The sequence below is a fragment of the Podarcis vaucheri genome (genome assembly GCF_965113315.1).
Source record: "Podarcis vaucheri genome assembly, chromosome: 1".
Lineage (NCBI taxonomy): Eukaryota > Metazoa > Chordata > Lepidosauria > Squamata > Lacertidae > Podarcis > Podarcis vaucheri.
The window spans coordinates 71,131,355-71,149,921 of NC_138759.1; the positions used below are offsets into that span (position 1 = coordinate 71,131,355).

Here is an 18,567-nt window from a genome sequence, read left to right on the forward strand (position 1 = left end):
GTAGCAGCAGTGGAGTGATTTGCACAGTGTGTACCAGCATACTGCTCATTTGTGGTAAACCATTGTATGTTTCTGACCATGGCTTTCCATTACATGTAAATAGGACCTAGTCTTTCTACTGTCTGGCTCTATTCTAGAAGTAAACACCAGATATTATCCTTCCCTCATTCCAGCTCCTTAGTTGTTTGCTAAGAACTTAAGAAGAGCCTATCTAGTCCAGCATTCTGTTCTCACAGTTACCTGTAAAATGCCTATGGTAAGCCCTTTTAAGCAGGACCCGAGTGCAACAGTATTTTCTATTAATCTATGAAGAAATTCTTTTTATAGGTACAGGTGCTCACAATAAACTTTGAAAATTAAATACTGCTTAGATTGGATGCATGTGTACCAAACTTTCAAAATGGAAGCAGCTTCTTCTAATCTAACTCAGTAAACCAGTGAGTTTTCACTAAAAACGTTTACTAAGTCAAGTTAGCATGGTTGTCAGGTAGGAATGCTGTGAATTCTGTGTCTTTAAAATATTAATATTAGTGCAAAATGCTTCATAGTAATCAGAAAATCTGCTTTGGTGGAAGGCTAGCTATGTGATCTGGCAATTGCTTCTTAAAGTTTTCATGAAGCCTGTGGCTTCCAAGACGTTTAGTCTAGGGGCATTGCACATGTGTAATTAAAATAACGAAAAAGAATTTCTGTTTACAGTATATTGTGCCTCATGTGATGTCCAGTATAATTCCAGTAGTTAATACCCAGTGACTAGACTCTTACAAAACCTGACAGGGCAGGATGTGACTGAAGAAATCCACAAGCTCATAGCCGTCAGCATTAAATTCATGGACAACAAGTCAGTACAATAGATGCATACTTGTGGCCTGGAAGAAAATTTCATACAAACACCACTATAACTTCACTCTAGTTCAATTTTAAATTACTAGATCTAAGAAATCAAAAGAGTGTGATTCATCTAAGTCAGGAAGAGCACTCTTCACTGTGTGTAGTAATGTCCTGTGCAAGCAAACAACTTTAGCCTTGGGGGCAGAAAACAGTGTTTCTGTTTACCATTAGTAATACAATTGGAATTTGTTTAAAATATAAATAACACGTAATTGTACAAGATACAATGTTTCCCTTCCTTTTGATGGAAGACGGCCTATTATGTTAATTTTCCAGTGTTAGTTGTTAAAGGAATGTCGTAGCAAAACAGTGCACAATAAATTTATGTACATATTTTCTCCTAGCAATACTTCTGCCTATAGATTGCCTTTTCCCTTTTTTCAAATTTCTAGTTTCCACCCTGTAGGCTGAGATAACATTGCTTGCCCTTGTGCATGATCTTCCATGGGAACTGACCTGGGGAAGATGGTCCCTCCTGATTCTTTCTGCGCTATGAGTTACTTTCAGTGTAATTGACCTTAATATTCATCTAAATCACCTGCCCAGGATGTGGCTTGTATGCACTGTTTTATAATGACTCTAGTTCTTCCTGGAAAGCAGATTTTAGATGGTGGTACTGGGAAGCTGTTGCTCAAATTGGCTTAGACTTAGGGATCCAGCACATTTTGTTTCCAGTTCTACATAACATATATATGAGCTCTTGTGTAAGGATGTCTAGAGATTTGGGATATGGTGTGGCATTCACATTATGCTGATGATACCATTCCCTCTCCTTTCCATTTAGTTCTAGAAAGAAAATGGAATACCTAAACAAAGGTTCACTTCAGTAATGAACTGGTTGTGGGTTAATGCTTAAAGCTGAGACAGAGATGCTTTTATCTAATAGAATAGCTGGTCTTAGAAGTTCTTATACTACCTCTTAAGAATTGGATCCGCAGCCTGAGATGGCTCCTGGCCAAAACATTACCCTAGATAGCCCGATAAGGGATGCGGGTGGCGCTGTGCTGTAAACCACTGAGCTTTCACAGAAAAGTGAAAAATGATCCTCCGGCTGCGTACTCATTGTACATTTTGAAGAACTACCCCCCCCCCCCGAATACTGGGTACTGTAGTTTGCTAAGGGTGCTGAGAACTGTTGCTGTGGGGGGTAAACTACAATTCTCAGGATTCTTTAGATGGTTGGGGAAGAATGTGCTTTAAATGTATGCTGTATACGCAGCCTCACTATGTCTGTGCTATGGAGTTTGTGCTCTTTGAAGGTAAGAGATGAGATGCCATAACAAGAATTGATCAGAAATACATACCAGTGAATTCAGTGGAATTTATGTAAACAAGTTTAGGATGGCCTCCTTAGGAATGACTAACTTTAACTGCACAGATATAATAACATCTAAGGAAAAATATTAGACGTTTCATTGAGAAATTACAATGTGCAATTAGATTATGTAACTGACCTCTTTTAGATCATTGATTCACTTTGCTTGATTAACTCAGCTAAAAGTTTTATATATAATTATTCCCTTCCCCGCCGCTTCCCCCCACCCCCGCAAAAAGAATTACATGACAGTTGTTTGATTTCTCACTGGTCTATGATCTCCTCTCTAAAAAACGTTCTAATCAGTATTCAATTTAAGGTTAAAATTTAAACACTGGTCAGATATTTTGTAAATCTAGCCCTTGGGATTAGCAGAATAATTCATAGTCTGAGACATTGTTTATATTTCTACGCCCTCCTCCACCCATGCTTTCCTACCTATTCCCCAGACAAGGCGTTTGGTTTTTGATTTGTGTACATTATTTCTGAGGAAATGGTTTTCGCCAATAAGCTGTATCACTAGGGCCCTACCTCATTTGCGTACTTTCAAAGCCTTTTCCATGAAATGAACATACTAATGGAATAATGATTATTTTCATATGTTTTTTTCTTAGGCCATTTTTTCAAGAAACATAAATCTTATTGGGTGTTCAATCTCATGTGCCATAATCATGTGGATAGCAGAGCTGTTTGTGTTTACCCTGAGCTTCTGAATACACTTAGTATGGTGCCTGAACCGAAAAGCAACCTTAAAATTTGAATGTTCTTGTGACCACTATTTTAGCTAAGAGTTATTTTGCTTATCATAATGCTTTGCATATAGATGTAGGGCCACAGGTAGTCTTCAGTATCAATATTTTACCCATTTTAATCATGTTGAAATTGGCACACAAAGGAACATTCTTGGATACACATTATAGTGGCGCCTTTCACACAATAATTGTTATGAACATATGTCAGAGCATCTAGGATGCTCCCTGTTGGGGTTTTACAACTTGGCACAAAAATGATCTTGGCAAAAATGACCTTTACATTATTTTTGTAAGTGTATAGAATGTGATTGTGATCTTGGAACTGGAAATTAAATATTTGCACCTTGCATTACCCTGGAGAAATCTGCACATTCATTGTTAAGACTGTACTAAGGCTGCACATTCAGAAGTGCAGTTTGAAAATACTGAGCATGATTTATCCAAGTAGAGCACTTTAAAACCCAAAGGGTATCAGTGGGAGTCTTAGACATATACTTAAAATCTCTCCCTTCTGAAGCCTATCAGATTTAAAGGTTCTTTGGCAGGATCATGCCCCAATAAATTACTTTGCAGAGAGAGAGAGAGCACACTCTTTTATATTTGATCAGGATTTCTTGTGCCCAGTCATGATACAAATGTACATATCCTAAATAAAAGAGCTGTAAACTGCATTTTCTTATGTATACACCTATGCACATAGACACATCCTAAATTGTGATTGCAGTGCCCTTCAAAACAAGTCACACAAGATGGCCATGCTCCTGGTTCTACATCTCTATAAGTTTTTCTATCATGGTGTGTCACAAATTCATTTTTTATTGTAGGTTATTTCCAGAAGACTTACTCCAGCAACAATCAGATAGGATCCTGTCCATTCCAACAGATGTAGGAATTACCTTGCTCCCTTATCCCTTTTTGTATAAACTTGCTGGGTGTACATTCTATTGCAGAAGAGGGAGAGTTCACAGTGTCCTGTGATTTAAAGAAGTGTACAGGATATGTGACGCGGGTGGCGCTGTGGGTAAAAGCCTCAGCGCCTAGGGCTTGCCGATCGAAAGGTCGGCGGTTCGAATCCCTGCGGCGGGGTGCGTTCCCGCTGCTCGGTCCCAGCGCCTGCCAACCTAGCAGTTCGAAAGCACCCCCGGGTGCAAGTAGATAAATAGGTACCGCTTACCAGCGGGAAGGTAAACGGCGTTCCGTGTGCTGCGCTGGCTCGCCAGATGCAGCTTTGTCACGCTGACCACGTGACCCGGAAGTGTCTCCGGACAGCGCTGGCCCCCGGCCTATAGATGTGAGATGGGCGCACAAACCCCAGAGTCTGTCAAGACTGGCCCGCTCGGGCAGGGGTACCTTTACCTTTTACAGGATATTGTAGGAACTCCCTACAACTGGCAATTGCAGATTAATAGTTGTTCTCTATGAGGATGAGTTTGGATAAGCTCACTGACTGCTCCTTCCTCATCTATCTAGCCACCATTTCAGGGAGTCCGTTATTGAATCATTGTGTGAATAATTTTTTTGTGCTTCTTAGATTGCCAGTACCAGCACCAGAATCCTGAACTGCTGCAGTAAGCATGTGGGGTGCAATTAACATCTATTCACACACTGGTGGAGCTTTGCAGAGCAGCAGAACCACCATTGCATCCACGGCACAGCACCGCCCAGCAACCAGAGAGTAGCAGTGGCAGGACGATTGGGCTTGATCCCTGCACCAGCTCTAGACTGATGCAGCAGTCAAACCCAAATCAGGCCTGATGCTGGCCTGCAGTTGCTGTGAGACTGTCTGAAGATCCAGCAGATTCCAGGGCAGCCCCATCCCATCCCCTGCCTTGGAATTTTGAGTCTTTTGCTTTCCACTGGGCTCCACTGGTGGGCAGAAGGGGAAAGTCAGCACTGACACAGTGATGTATTTCTCTGTCTATGGCACCCAGCTGGCAAAACTGGGTGCAGAAATACCTTGGCTCTGTCCAAACTCCTGACAGTCTGGTGTGAGCAGGCCTGGATTGCACTATTGTTTATCAATTTGCAGTTTGCAATACTAGAAACAATACCATCTCAATAAATATTCTTTCTAACCCCAAAAGAAGAACACACAACAGTCATAAACTGCAATACTAATAAAGTAAGTTAAACAGATAACATGAAACTGATAAAGAAGAAGAAGAAACTGCTTACCATGCTGCTCAGGAGCAGCAGCAATTGTGGTCTGGTGTGGCTGTGGGCAAGTTGGTTGGGGGCAAAAAGTCCCTGCACAGCTGGGTGTGTCATCAGCCCCAGCAGGCCACAGAGAATGATAGGACTTTTCTGCTGTTCAAATTTAAATTGGCCAATCATGGCCATACTGCAGGGGGACTTTGGGGAGTGGACCTGGGTTGAGCCTGCCTTTGCTCAGGTCTATCCTCAAACCATTTAAACCTGTATGTGGGGGCAGGGGGGCCGTGCATATGAATGCCGTGGAATTGCTTGATGGCTTTATTGGGGGCCAGGAAGGAATTTGCCTAATTGGGCTGGTTTGGAGGTTTTACTTACCTCACAGCAATTGTCACAACATTGATGGGAAAATGCATTGGGGCGGATCCTTAGTCTCATCAGATGGTGTGGAAAGGAGCCTACCCCCCCATCAAAGTATCAGGGTACCCCGGTAAATGGGTCCAAGGGGAAGAATTCTGACTATGTGTCCAGGCAGGGGCTAACAGACCATAGAACTCCCTTAATGGTGTCCTCGGTGTGTGTCATATGGGGTCCCTTAACCCAGTATTGACCTTGATGATGTGATCAGTGAGCAGTCAGGTTGGTTGATTTTGGATACATACCCAGTGCCTATGCCAAAGCCTACTGGCATCTGTAAATCAATAAAGTTGTGGCCATTTTCGATCCCAAAATGTTGTCATGTAGTTATTGCCTCCTGTGCCCCATCCCAGCAATCTTAGGCTTCCTGCAGCTGGGCCTGCAAAAAAACCCCAAAGAACTACTAGTACTTTAAAATTCATAGTCAAAATATAAAAAAATCCTTCCAGTAGCACCTTAAAGACCAACTAAGTTAGTTCTTGGTATGAGCTTTCGTGTGCATGCACACTTCTTCAGATACCTGAAAGCTCATACCAAGAACTAACTTAGTTGGTCTTTAAGGTGCTACTGGAAGGATTTTTTTTATTTTGACTATGGCAGACCAACACGGCTACCTATCTGTATTTAAAATTCATAGCCTCTCAAAACCATACCATATATTTGGAAGGTGATTTTGACTGTGGTGCCTCGCAAGACGAAATTAATTCGTTCCGCGAGTTTTGTCGTCTTGCGATTTTTTTCGTCTTGCGAAGCACGGTGTCGGGAAAGCTTTGGAAAAGCTTCAAAAATCACCAGTCTTTAAAAACCTCAAAAAAGGCTACCACACTGCGTTCTATGAGTTGCTCCTTGAAGTCAAGTCGCAACTGTATTAACGGTGTTAAGAAAAAGGAAACAAACTTGCAAGACGTTTCCGTCTTGTGAAGCAAGCCTATAGGGAAATTCGTCTTGCGAAGCAGCTCAAAAAACAAAAAACCCTTTCGTCTAGCGAGTTTTTTTGTCTTGCAAGGCATTCGTCTTGCGAGGTACCACTGTAGTTAAGAAACAGAATCTCTTTGCTACAAAAGTATTTCATCTTTGTTGTTTCTTTTGACCTCAGAAAATGTCAACTTAGACATTAAGTTAAATTCCCAAGTTTTATCTATCCATTCATTAATATTAGATGTCCCCTGAGATCTTCAATTCTTTGCATGACATTTTCTAGTGGCAGCTGCCATATAGGAAGAACATTTCAGTGTGTTCTTTCTTTATTAAGTCAACCATATAATTTATTAATAAATCATGTGGAATTTAATACCCCAATATCTTTGTTTTTAAATTTATAATCTTTTCCCATAATTCTTTTATGAAATTGTGCTTCTACCAGGCCCCTTATTATTTCCAGTGTTTCCAATTCATCTTAGAGTAATTCTTTCTTGTTTTACTTAAAACATCAAAAGGAGTTGTTGTTGTTATTGACTGTACCTGGGAAATGAGTTCCAAAGGTAAGATGCCACGACAGAAAAGTCTGTGTCACAGAACAGAACAGCCTCTCATGAAAGGCAGGTTAGGGGGGGGCAGTGATTGAGTTATTCTGGTGCTGTCATTCAGGCTCTGAAAGTTAAAACCAACATTTCCTATTGGACCCAGAAATTAGTGAAGCCATTTCAAGATCAGTGAGATGTCTTCCAAATTCCCAGTTGCAGTTAGTAGCCATATTCTGAACTAACAGTAGTTTCTGTGCCATCTTAAAGGACAGCCCAATGTACAACACACTGTAACCATCCATAGACAATGTTGCCAGAGTGTATGTAAGTGAGGCTGGATTTTCTTGGTCTAGGAGAGGCCATACTGTACCAGCCTAAATTGAGGGTAGGTATTTTGTGCCAGTAATGCTACTTGGGCTTCTAGAGATCTAAAAGCACTATCAAACTGCAACCCCATCCAGAATAAAAGGCTGTATAGAATCACATACATATACAGTTGTAGAGCTGGAAGGGACCACAAGGGTAATCTAGTCCAACCCCCTGCAATGCAGGAACCTATTTTCCCAAAGTGGGGCTCAAACCCACACCCCTAAGATTAAGAGCCTCATGCTCTACCAACTAAGCTAACTCCCATATTATCTCCCAAGTCAGATAGGCCACTTGTCAGCATAATCCCTGTCTGATCAGGACTGAAATTCAATTTATTGTCTCTTATGCCCTTATATGGAACCACACCAAGAAGCTAGCTGAGAGGAGTACATTTAGGTTTTGTTGTAGGCTAGCAGAGGTAAGATCAGAGGAGTACAGGACTAATGGGGAAGCATGGATATCATTTCAAGGAAAACAATGTAGTCACATGGCATATTATTGATATTTTTGTGTATGTAAGATTTATTTTTTACAGGCAGATCTGTTAGGCAGAGTTCATCACTGATCTTTCAGTTGTTGAGACAGTCAGCGCCACTATTTTATTAGGCTGCCTTTACAGAGAAATGGCATGTAGTTTCCACAGAAATCTATTGCCATCTGCTGGCTGCTGTTTGGTTGCACTGAATAACAGTTCTAATGAAACACCTGTAAGCTAATTCAGAAAGACTGAATAGAAATAGAAATCAGGGAAACGTCTGGAATAATTTGGAATTTAGGATTGTTTTGGGATGGCTTGTAATAGCGTATGACTTTGTATATGATTGAACAACAGATCAAAATATGCAGTGCATCTGATTTCAGTGACCCTAAAAGCTAATCCTCATTTTGTAATATAAATATGGAAGGAATGCAATGCTGCAATGTAGGTGGAGTATCTGAAGTTTCAACAAGTACATTAAATGGGGGGGGGGGGTACAGAGCCATCTCTGCATTATTTGCAGGACCTTTGAAAAGATTAAAAAATAAGCACTGTGTAATTGAAAATACTACTAATGTACCTTGTAGACCTGCTTCAGATTCTTTGAAAAGCTACTCACTACATACAAATTTCAGTGCAAATTTCGGAGTTCAATCAGGTGAAAATAGAGCAAACCAAGCTTACATATTCCACTATCCCATTGTTCTCACTTTTGGATCTTGTACCTCTATGTGTCTTGGTGCAACATTCATACTCAAGAATGAGCCTTCTGTAAGATTTTGTCTTCAAATAAACAGAATTATTAGTGAGTTGCCCACTAGTTTACTCAACATGAATGTAAAGGAGAGAATATATTCATGATTATTATATGTACACATACATCATTAGGATTAGTTGTCTGTTTCATTAATGATTTTTATTGCCACAACAGTTGAATACATTGTTGTTCCTACTATTGAAAATGAATCTGATGACTCATCGTTGTGCTTTCAGAAACTAGCTCCTGGAGTCAGTCAGTTTGTTTACACCTGTGTTCAAGATCATCCAATATGGGCTAACCAGCAGTTCTGGGAAACAAACTTTTACAGTGATGTGGAAAATCAAATTCGTTCACTCTATCTTTCAGCTAAGGAAGACAATCATCCACAACACTTAAAGCAGAAAGTAAGTAAAACAATAATATAGAAATTTTAATGAGCAAAGAAATAAGCTAAACTAAATCTGTGTTGAAGTCAGTTGGCATTTAGTTAAAGAAAATGTTTGATATTGTATAGTTTGTTGGACCTTCTTGAATTAATATGCCAGGCAAGGGGTGTGTTCCTAAATACTGGAATTAATTCTTAAATCTTAAGGTACTAGTTGTAAAGAACTTGTTAATAGTGTGGACAAGATTTAAGATGTTTTATATATAAAGCAACACAACTATCCAGGATAATTCATTAATACTCACAAAAAAAAAGTTTGCTTTCCTTTAGAATAGATGAGTATATTATCTTAATATGCTCACAGTCCTAACATGCATTACTACATGTTTTTCTAGCTTTGGCAGCACTCTGTTCCTTCTGCTTCAAATCAGACAGCATTCCCAGACAAAACTTTACCCTTCCCTTAAGAATGTCCCCCCGCCTCCATCAGAAATGGATAGTAGATGTTGTGAATATTGGTGCCAAAGGAAACCTAAAATGCAGATTTTCCACCCTGGTGCATAAACATAATTTCCAAAATAACTATTTCCCCCAATAGCAGCAATGAATAACTGTGTATGAGTTTAGCTGCACAAATCTTGGAGCTTACTTTGTATTGGAACCCAAAGGCTAATTCAGCTGTCATGTTGTCAGAGTTGCTCCCCGATCCTAGCTCACAGAGGATCACGCTAGCCAGCGATCATTTAGTAAAAGTCTTTATTGAGTTACAGTTCCCATTCTCAAGCTGCTGCGTGCAACTCTACGTCTTATGGTTAGATCGGCGAAGCTCTGTCTGGGTCCCCGCCTCCTGTACACCAACTTAATATCCTAGCCTTACTCCACCTTTTCCGCCTGACTGTTCTTCTCTGGGTCCCTCTGCCCCCCGGGGTCTCTTCCTTCCGGGACTCTTCTGACGCTGACCCCCCGGACCCTTCTGTCTCCTTGCGCCGGGCTTTAGGACCTGGCTCCCTTTCCGGGCTGCTTACTGCGCCACCTTCCTGTGCATTTGAACTTGGCGCGCGCGCCCAACCTTTCACTTTCCGTCTGACCGTTTCTTCGCTCCCTGATGGAGGTGTGGCCACTCCTGCCTCGTGCCCTCCCTCCTGTTGTGAGCTGCCAGCGCTTGATACCTGACTCCCTTCCTCTCCCCTGCTCTCTGTTGGTGACGCTGGTCCCGATTTCCAACTGCTCCCCTCTGAGCTCCCTCTGGCCCTTTCCTCCTGGGGTGTCCCCCTAGGCTCCCCCCTTGCCCTGGCCACTGGTGCTCCTTTCTGTGAATCTTCCGATTCACTGGAAAGACTCGGAGATCTCGGGTCGTCGTCATCACTCATCCTTTCTTCTGCCTCCTCCCCCTCGCTCTCTGTTTCCTCCCTTGCCCTTGCCTCTGCTCCTGAACCCCTGACACATGTCTTATCTAATTCCACAACAACTTTTGTTCTGGACCATTATATCTTGCAGTATAATTGTATTGGCATTGTAATAGTGTAGATTTTGTACCAGGAGCATCTAAAAGTTCCTTCAGAGGCACACAGCATTCATGAAAAATAAAAATTCTTGTCCCGAGCACAAGCCAAAATTTTCCCTTACCAGAGGTCTTTCCAAATTTAAGACCTTGGGAGGTATAAGCATCAATCTGGTTAATGTGGGGTAAAAATGTAAAATTTCCATCAAGATGTGCAGGCATAGTGGTTGGGGAGAAAGACCACTTGTCCACATGGTTCTGTGACCATGGCTAGCAGAGGGGAAAGCAATAGTTATTGGGGGGGGGCATGAGAAGTGGATGGTAGTGAAAGAGTTAGTGACAAGCTTGTGTGAACATGTATGATATCCAATACATGCTTATAGAATTGTAGAGTTGGAAGGGATCCCAGGGGTCATCTAGTCCAACCCTCTGCAACACAGGAATCTTGCCCACCGCCATCCCTGGGTGGGCTTAAGCCACAGATCTTCTTGTTAACATCCAGACACACTGACCCATTGCACCACCGTACATTGACTACTTGTCAGACTTACCAAGAAGCTTCACAACTGAACACATGCAAGATGTGTACTGGATTGCTCTCAAGTTACAAAAAAAAAAAGCACACTCTTTCCAGCCACTTCGTTACATGCTTCTTAAGAGCACATATGTAGAAAATTAATATGAAAATCAGTCCTTTGCTTGTGGCTTTTACAGTTACTTCAGCCACAGATAAAATAAGTTTTCCTTCTCCCTTTCGTTGACTTGCTTTGAAGTCTTATGTCCAGTGCAGAGCTGAAAAGGCATGTCAGTGCTGCAGCATAAACTGGCTCCCATTTCGTGCTTTGTACAATGTGCCATCATTCTGTATTATGTTGCTCTCTTTCTCGCCTTTCATTTTCTAACCTTTTCCTCCTTTTGGGGGGCTCATAAACAGTGTTGTGGTATTTGAAATTGGACAGATCAGAAATATGAAGCTGCATGACTCTGGAAATATACTTTCTGCTTGTGTGACTACAGGGTCATCTTTAAACAAAGATATGCAGATTAGGCATGATAGCTGGTGTCAATAATATTATTCCAACTGTACTTCAGATATTACAGGGATTATTCAGGGTGGGTGGGTGTTATAATGATTTAAGCTGGGATGGATATTGAGCTACATCTGGACCAGTGTGGCGTAATGGTTAGAGTGTTGGACTATGACCTGTGAGACAAGGGTTTCAATCCCTACACAGCTATGAAGCTTACTGGATGATCTTGGGCCAGTCACTATCTCTTAGCCTAGTCTACCTCCCAGGGTAGTTGTGAGGATGAAACAGGGAGGAGAACCATGCACACGACCTTGAGCAACTTGGAAGAAAAAGTTAGTACATAAATGAAATAAGTAAGTAAAGTATAGGTCCTAATTGTCCTGTTATAAAAGGAACAGGTTGCATCTTTCCAGTATGGCAAAACCAGTAAAATGCCAGGACCTTGGCAATTCTAGACAAAGTAATAGAAGAAGGCACTCTGCCATCTTAGCGTGTCAGTAATGTTCCTCTAAATACTGTAGGGACTATCAAACATGAAGGAAAAGCCATGAACAGGAAAGTTGCTACCAATATTAACTGTACTATAGAGAAGCAACAGAGAACAGTGGTAGCAGAATTGGGAAATAGAAGCAGTTGTAGCACATACGCACACTTGAAGCTTTTCCTCATATTCTTCAGAGGTCTAAAAGGCTGATCATACAATTGTAGGTTCCTGCTGCTTTTCCTTTAAAAAATGAGGTTATGTGAAAACAGTTGCCAGTCACCTTTGCCCTAATTTCTTTAGGCTACAATATGTTGTGTCTACGTGCCATCCACTTCGTTTACAGAGAACGACTGTTAGATTTGAAATCTGGCATGTGAAAACATGTAACTTTTTCAGTGCTATAAGCTATTTATAGCTACACGTGGCTCACTGACTCAAGCACTACAGAAGATTGGACAGGATCATCTGTGCCAGGCAGTTAGTTGAATGCCAGGCAGTTAGTTCTTGAGCCAATTCATATTCACTGTGAGAACGAGCCAAGAGTTTGCAAGCAGAATGAAATCCTAATGTATATATTAGCTTGTAAAACTGCAATGAGGAAACAAACAAAAACAATTAAACCCACCAACAAGCAGATTAAATTGATGCTGTGTTGAAAGGGCTATAAGTGAATTAGACTTGCCTTCAGTTGCTCCATGTTGTGCATTCCTTTTTCTATGGATTGTGTAGGTATGTCAGAAATAGTTCTTTAAATTTTAAGACCAGCCATGGCCCTGTGCTTGCACAAGGATCTAATTTCAGATGCAATGGAAAGTAAAGGGTAAGATGGGCACGACATTTGGAAATTGAATGGTTTTTTGCAGGCAGATCCAGGTCTTGCCCCACCCCTGAGCAATGTGGATGCAAAAAGCAAAGTGCATCTTGAGACATCAACCAGTAGAGAAGCCTTTCTATAATGTTCTGCTGTCGCTTAGTATGCAGTAGCACAACTTAGAGGCAGTACGTGGGTGGTGTAGAGGCATAATTTCCCATGAGCAAGAAAACTGCAACTTCAGTACCAAATCCTGCATTGTGGTTCATTATTTGTTATTCTTTGCACAGTGTTTTTTCTTATGTTTGGTTCCTCCAGCAAAAGTTCTCTTCCCCTCATAATAATAATAATAATTTATTATTTATACCCCGCCCATCTGGCTGGGTCCCCCCAGCCACTCTGGGCGACTTCCAACAAAACACTAAAATACAATAACCTGTTAAACATTAAAAGCTTCCCTAAACAGGGCTGCCTTTAGATGTCTTCTAAAAGTTTGGTAGTTATTTTTTTCTTTGACATCTGGTGGGAGGGCGTTCTACAGGGCGGGCGCCACTACCAAGAAGGCCCTCTGCCTGCTTCCCCGTAACTTGGCTTCTCACAGCGAGGGAACCGCCAGAAGGCCCTCGGCGCTGGACCTCAATGTCTGGGCAGAACAATGGAGGTGGAGACGCTCCTTCAGGTATACTAGACCGAGCCTGTTTAGGGCTTTAAAGGTCAGCACCAACACTTTGAATTGTGCTCAGAAACGTACTGGGAGCCAGTGTAGGTCTTTCAAGACCAGTGTTATATGGTCTCATATATAGTTTATAGGCAGCCTTTGTCCCCATTCCAAAAGAACAAAAATAATTTAAAGCCACAGTATAATATTCTACTGTCTAACCTTTTTCTCCCCTAGGAGAAGAATTCTGATGCCCAGGCCCAAGAAAAGACTGCCATGGACTTAGCTGCAGAGCAGATGCGTCTGTGGCCAACACTTAGTAAAGAGACTCAACAGCAACTAGTACAAAGTGAAGAAAGTATGGTTTTCAGTCAGGCAATTCATTTTGCTAACCTCATGGTATACCTGCTGGTGCCACTGGACACCAGTAAAAACAAACTCCTAAGAACTTCAGCAACGGGCGACTGGGAGAGTGGAAGCAATAGCATTGTCACAAATAGGTGTGTAATCAGGACAACCACATTATTTTCAAACAGAGTGATGTTTATTTTGCTCCAATGTAGATTTAACTGATTAGAATTGCTTTTTTAGCATTGCAGGCAGCGTTGCTGAGAGTTATGATACTGAAAGTGGGTTTGAGGATTCTGAGAACAATGACATTGCCAATGCTGTCATACGCTTCATTACTAGGTTCATAGACAAGGTTTGTACAGAAAGTGGAGTTACACAGGATCACATCAGGAGTCTTCATTGTATGATACCAGGTATGAAGAGCTATGCTGAAGTCTTGAAAGATTTTGAGAGGGATGTATTTTGCACTGTCTGAGAAAATATATTTTTGAAAAGAGCTTCTTTGTGTGTGTTATTTTCAGTTGACAATAAGGGTTTGCACTTCTAATTTTAGTCTGTCGGTGTCTACATAGTCATGTGAGAGCCCTATTCTGGGCTTTCTGAAAGCAGTTTTTAGAAGGGTGGAATTATTTTAGTTTGTTTTCTTCTTGCTATGTTTTGCTCATTTGCGGTGGTGTTTGCTCCCAGGAATTGTAGCAATGCACATTGAGACTCTGGAGGCTGTTCATCGAGAAAGTAGAAGGTTGCCACCAATTCAGAAGGCAAGTATTTTGGACTTTGTTTACACTATTTACATTTTAGGTATATGGCAAGTTTGCTCAGTTTTCTGTGGGTTTTTTTTTTTTCTAATATAATTGAGGAGATATTTGGAACATTTAAAAGGATGCTGAAAAATATGAAAAAATCAACAAATAAGCAGCTTGGCTATAGTTTTGTGAAATATGAACTAGAGAAAAGTATCAGCCAAACCTCTGAATCAAAATAAGCTGCTGTTGCATGTCCATTGTTGATTTAAGACCTATTCTTTATCAACCCACTCCCTTTTCCAGTCAAACAGCATCTAAGCAAATAATGCTTTCCCTTTTGGACTGAAGAGGCAAAAACTCTAACCCAGACACTGGGAACCTGTGACCCTCCTGCGTTGCTGAACTACAACTCCCATCCCCCGCCCCCCGACCATTGGCTATGCTAAGTAGGCAACGTTGGGAGTCCAACAACATCTAGAGAACCAGAGATTCCCCACTCCTGCTCCAAACCATCAGAGCCTTGCATCTTTGCCACTTTTCTAAAAAGACGGAACTTATTTTACTCAGTTCTTCCTCTTATCCTAGTTGAAATCCAGTCTGCCCAGTAAGCACAGGGGCAGAGGGATGTTTCTGACCATGAATGGTGATAAGAGATCTGAAAGAGTGCAGGAAAGCCCTAGGGAGACCAGATAAGTGACTATCTGCCCAGCTGGCACACCTTATCCCTTCTATGAATGCAAACAATGTGATTGTTAGTGTGGTATAGTGGTTAGAGTGTTGGACTAGGGCTCTTTGTTAAATCCCTTTTCTACAAAATACACCCATTTTTACAATAACCTGTATTTTACAAACTATAGCTGTAATTCCAGCTCAATCCTTTTTAGTTTGACACCTGTAGTGTACTATGTGTAACACAATTTGTGTGTATATATATATAAATCTTGTCTTTGGGCTCAGCCCAAGATTCTACGACCAGCTTTGCTACCAGGGGAAGAGTTTGTGTGTGAAGGTCTCCGTGTGCTTCTGGATCCTGATGGCCGAGAGGAGGCAACTGGAGGATTGCTTGGAGGCCCTCACATTCTCCCTGCAGAAGGAGCTTTGTTCCTTACTACGTACAGAGTTATATTTAAAGGCACACCTCATGATCAACTAGGTATGGTCTTCTTTATGAATGTTAAAATAATTTTTTACTTCAGAACACACTTGAAGCTAACCCGCAGTCCATTTAAGTCGCTTAAAACAAATGTGCCAGAATAGGATCAGTATCTAGAATTCAACCTTCTGATCGGTATGAATTTCTGTAATCTGCATAGCTAATTAAATAACAAATTATTATAATTGTTCTCATAAGCCTTATTCATGTGTTCAAAAGAACACGTAAGGGCTTAAACTGTGGAGAACATACGTGTCAGATGCACTCACTGCACCCCAACTTTATCACATTGACTAGATCTGAAGGGGGGCATTTAGGCACATTCAGCTGGACACATTTACAAGCCTTCCTATGATTGGGAACCTTGTATTATCTGTCGAATGCACTTAGAAGCCCCCTTCAAACCCTCCCGCTGAACTTGGAAAGACTTAGAGTGGAGTGGGGACACTAGGCATATGGAGGGAACTTGGAGGCAGCATGCACAAGCCTGCTTCTCAGTTTAAGTCCTCTTTTCCTTTGAATGCATGGATAGGACTGTAATGTGATAGGCTTCATAAAAAAGTTTTCTTGAACTGTCTGGAGCATAGACATAAAGACATATATGTGGATCATAGGCAGATGGATGGATGGGTGGATGGATGGATGGATGTGCTTATATGGACAAACAAAAAATGTGATCCAGGAGATTGGTCAGAAGCAATTTCCATGTCCTCAACTGTTGGGCTATGGATCAGACTTTTTAGTTTGTTATAAACAACTATCCTTTGTTCACAAGCAGTAACAATCTTGAGATTAAGTGCAAGCAAAGTAAGTGCTGCTGAGGTCTCCTGCCAGGAGCCAAAGGCTTGCTTGGGCTCATTTCAGCTTATGCACATTGTGAGTCGAGGACGCTCCACCCACGTAGTGATAAAATGAGACACAAGGACACATGTATTTTAGGTTAATGGGCTAAAGTAGGCCGCAACTTTTATTGGTTACAGCAAGTGAGTGGTATTGGCTTAGGTATTGGGTCAAATAACCTATATTTGCAGGGGTCTTTGGAGGTTAACAAACAGTGGCAGGAGCTTGTTGATGCAAATACAACTAGAAGCTTCCCCTGATGTCACTGGGGGTCGTGCCATTGCCCTAGCCACCGACAGGGCATTGGACAGGATCCACGACCGCTGGATTCCTTTAATGGAATACCCAACGAGGGGCGGGGGTAGGTGATGGCCAAACCCCACCCACCAACGCACAACACATATCCCAGTGCCTAACTGCCAATACCAAAAAAGTTGTGGCAATTTGCTATGAGGTAGGCGAAAAACCAAGAGGCTGGTGCCAATCTGCCAAATGGATAAAAACTCCTTGCAGGCCCCCTGGGCAACCAGGGCAACCAACCAAAGTCCATAGCAAGGTCAAAGCATAAATATGACCTGGAGGGGGGGAGGGCGGGCGGGTGATCCGACGACTCCAGGGAAGCAGAATGAGGCGCGGGGCTGCTGCGGCCGCTTGAATGCAGCTAGACCTCGCCCCCAAGCCAACCCTATTGGCTGGCCTGGTGGGCACGGCAGCCGGGTGAGTGATGCAGGGGGCCGAGTACGCCCCCCTGCCAACGCAGGAACGGCTCCCGCTCACAACACCTCCCCTCTAGGAGGAGGAGAGGTTTTATGCTAAACTATGGTATAGCATGACATGTGAAGGTCCTGGTTATAGGTTAGAGCTCAGAGGAGACCCATTGAAACTAATGGACCTAACTTAATCATGTTCATGATTTTAAAGGATCTACTCTGAGTAGGAGAAACATGTTAAAAAGACAAGAGCAACTACTCAAGGATTACCTGGATCACTCACATGAATAAAAGTGGATGGATGGTTGGTTGGTTGGTTGGTTGGTTGGTTGGTTGGTGGCAGATATGCACAAATAATATGGAAACTTCTTCTTGCGCAGGCAGAAATATTGAGTACATGACCTTTATTATCATTGGCTACTAGCACAATAGTTATGTTCTGCCTCTGCTGTTGGAGGCAGTAAGTCTCTGAATACCAATTCCTGGGAATTAAAAGTGGGATGAGTGCTATTGCACTCATGCCCTATAGGCATCTAGTTGGCCACTGTGAGATCAAGATGCTGGACTAGATGGGCCATTGGCCTGATCCAGCAGGCCTTTCTTGTGTCAATCTGTGTTTTTTGCTTGCATTTGTAGCAGTTGTAAGTTCTGAATTACAGTTCATTTATCTTATTCCTGGCTAGTTCTGTGGTTCTTATGTGGTTAGTGTTTAACTAGTTTGCCATGGGTGTGAGAGATATAGCCAGTGAATGAGAAATTAGTGAACTGGTTTCTGCAACAACTCTTTCTCCCAGAGTGGAAAGTAATTTGAATCTATATAATCCTTCACTTTATTAAAAGAGCAGAAATTAATAAAAGTACACTATTTTAAAATGTCATGAGAACAAATAATGTTAACAATTTTTAAAACTGCTATATTGGGCCGATGAAAAAGTAGCAATTATTTATTTAACAATTATCTTACTTGTTAAGTGAAATTTGTAACTCTAGCTTTTTGAGGATAAGAATTCTACAGTGGTACCCCGGGTTACATACACTTCAGGTTACATACGCTTCAGGTTACAGACTCCGCTAACACAGAAATATTACCTTGGGTAATATGACTTTGCATAATTGATATGACAGTGATACACTGGATATGCCATTTATAATGTTTGGAATTCATGTATAAAAGTGTTGTCACATGTTAACACTTTTATATAAATGGCTCTTTCCACACAACCAAAAGTGCCCCACAAAACAAATTTTCCCTTTTGTTGCAAAACTGTAAACTTTGACCCACAGCCACTAGACCTATGCTT

At 41.7% G+C, this 18,567-nt stretch overlaps 1 protein-coding gene and 1 long non-coding RNA gene across 4 annotated transcripts in view; one reads left to right on the forward strand and one right to left on the reverse strand.

Annotated features, from left to right (window-relative positions):
- Window positions 1–18,567, forward strand: part of SBF2 (SET binding factor 2) — a 227,000-nt gene that overhangs the window by 163,352 nt on the left and 45,081 nt on the right. For both annotated transcript variants that reach the window (XM_082192752.1, XM_082192753.1), the window contains exons 18-22: window positions 8,830–9,000; window positions 13,704–13,966; window positions 14,058–14,230; window positions 14,505–14,578; window positions 15,521–15,716. In XM_082192752.1, coding sequence (XP_082048878.1) covers window positions 8,830–9,000; window positions 13,704–13,966; window positions 14,058–14,230; window positions 14,505–14,578; window positions 15,521–15,716 — 877 coding nt within the window. The remainder of the gene's footprint in view (window positions 1–8,829; window positions 9,001–13,703; window positions 13,967–14,057; window positions 14,231–14,504; window positions 14,579–15,520; window positions 15,717–18,567) is intronic.
- LOC309516744 overlaps window positions 1–18,567 on the reverse strand; it is a 116,288-nt gene that overhangs the window by 2,898 nt on the left and 94,823 nt on the right. The window contains exon 5 of one of the 2 annotated variants that reach the window (XR_014212998.1): window positions 4,410–5,905. The exons of the other annotated variant lie outside the window; for it this stretch is intronic. This is a non-coding gene — a long non-coding RNA (uncharacterized lncRNA). Of the gene's footprint in view, window positions 1–4,409; window positions 5,906–18,567 lie in introns of those variants that run through there. 2 annotated transcript variants of the gene reach the window in all.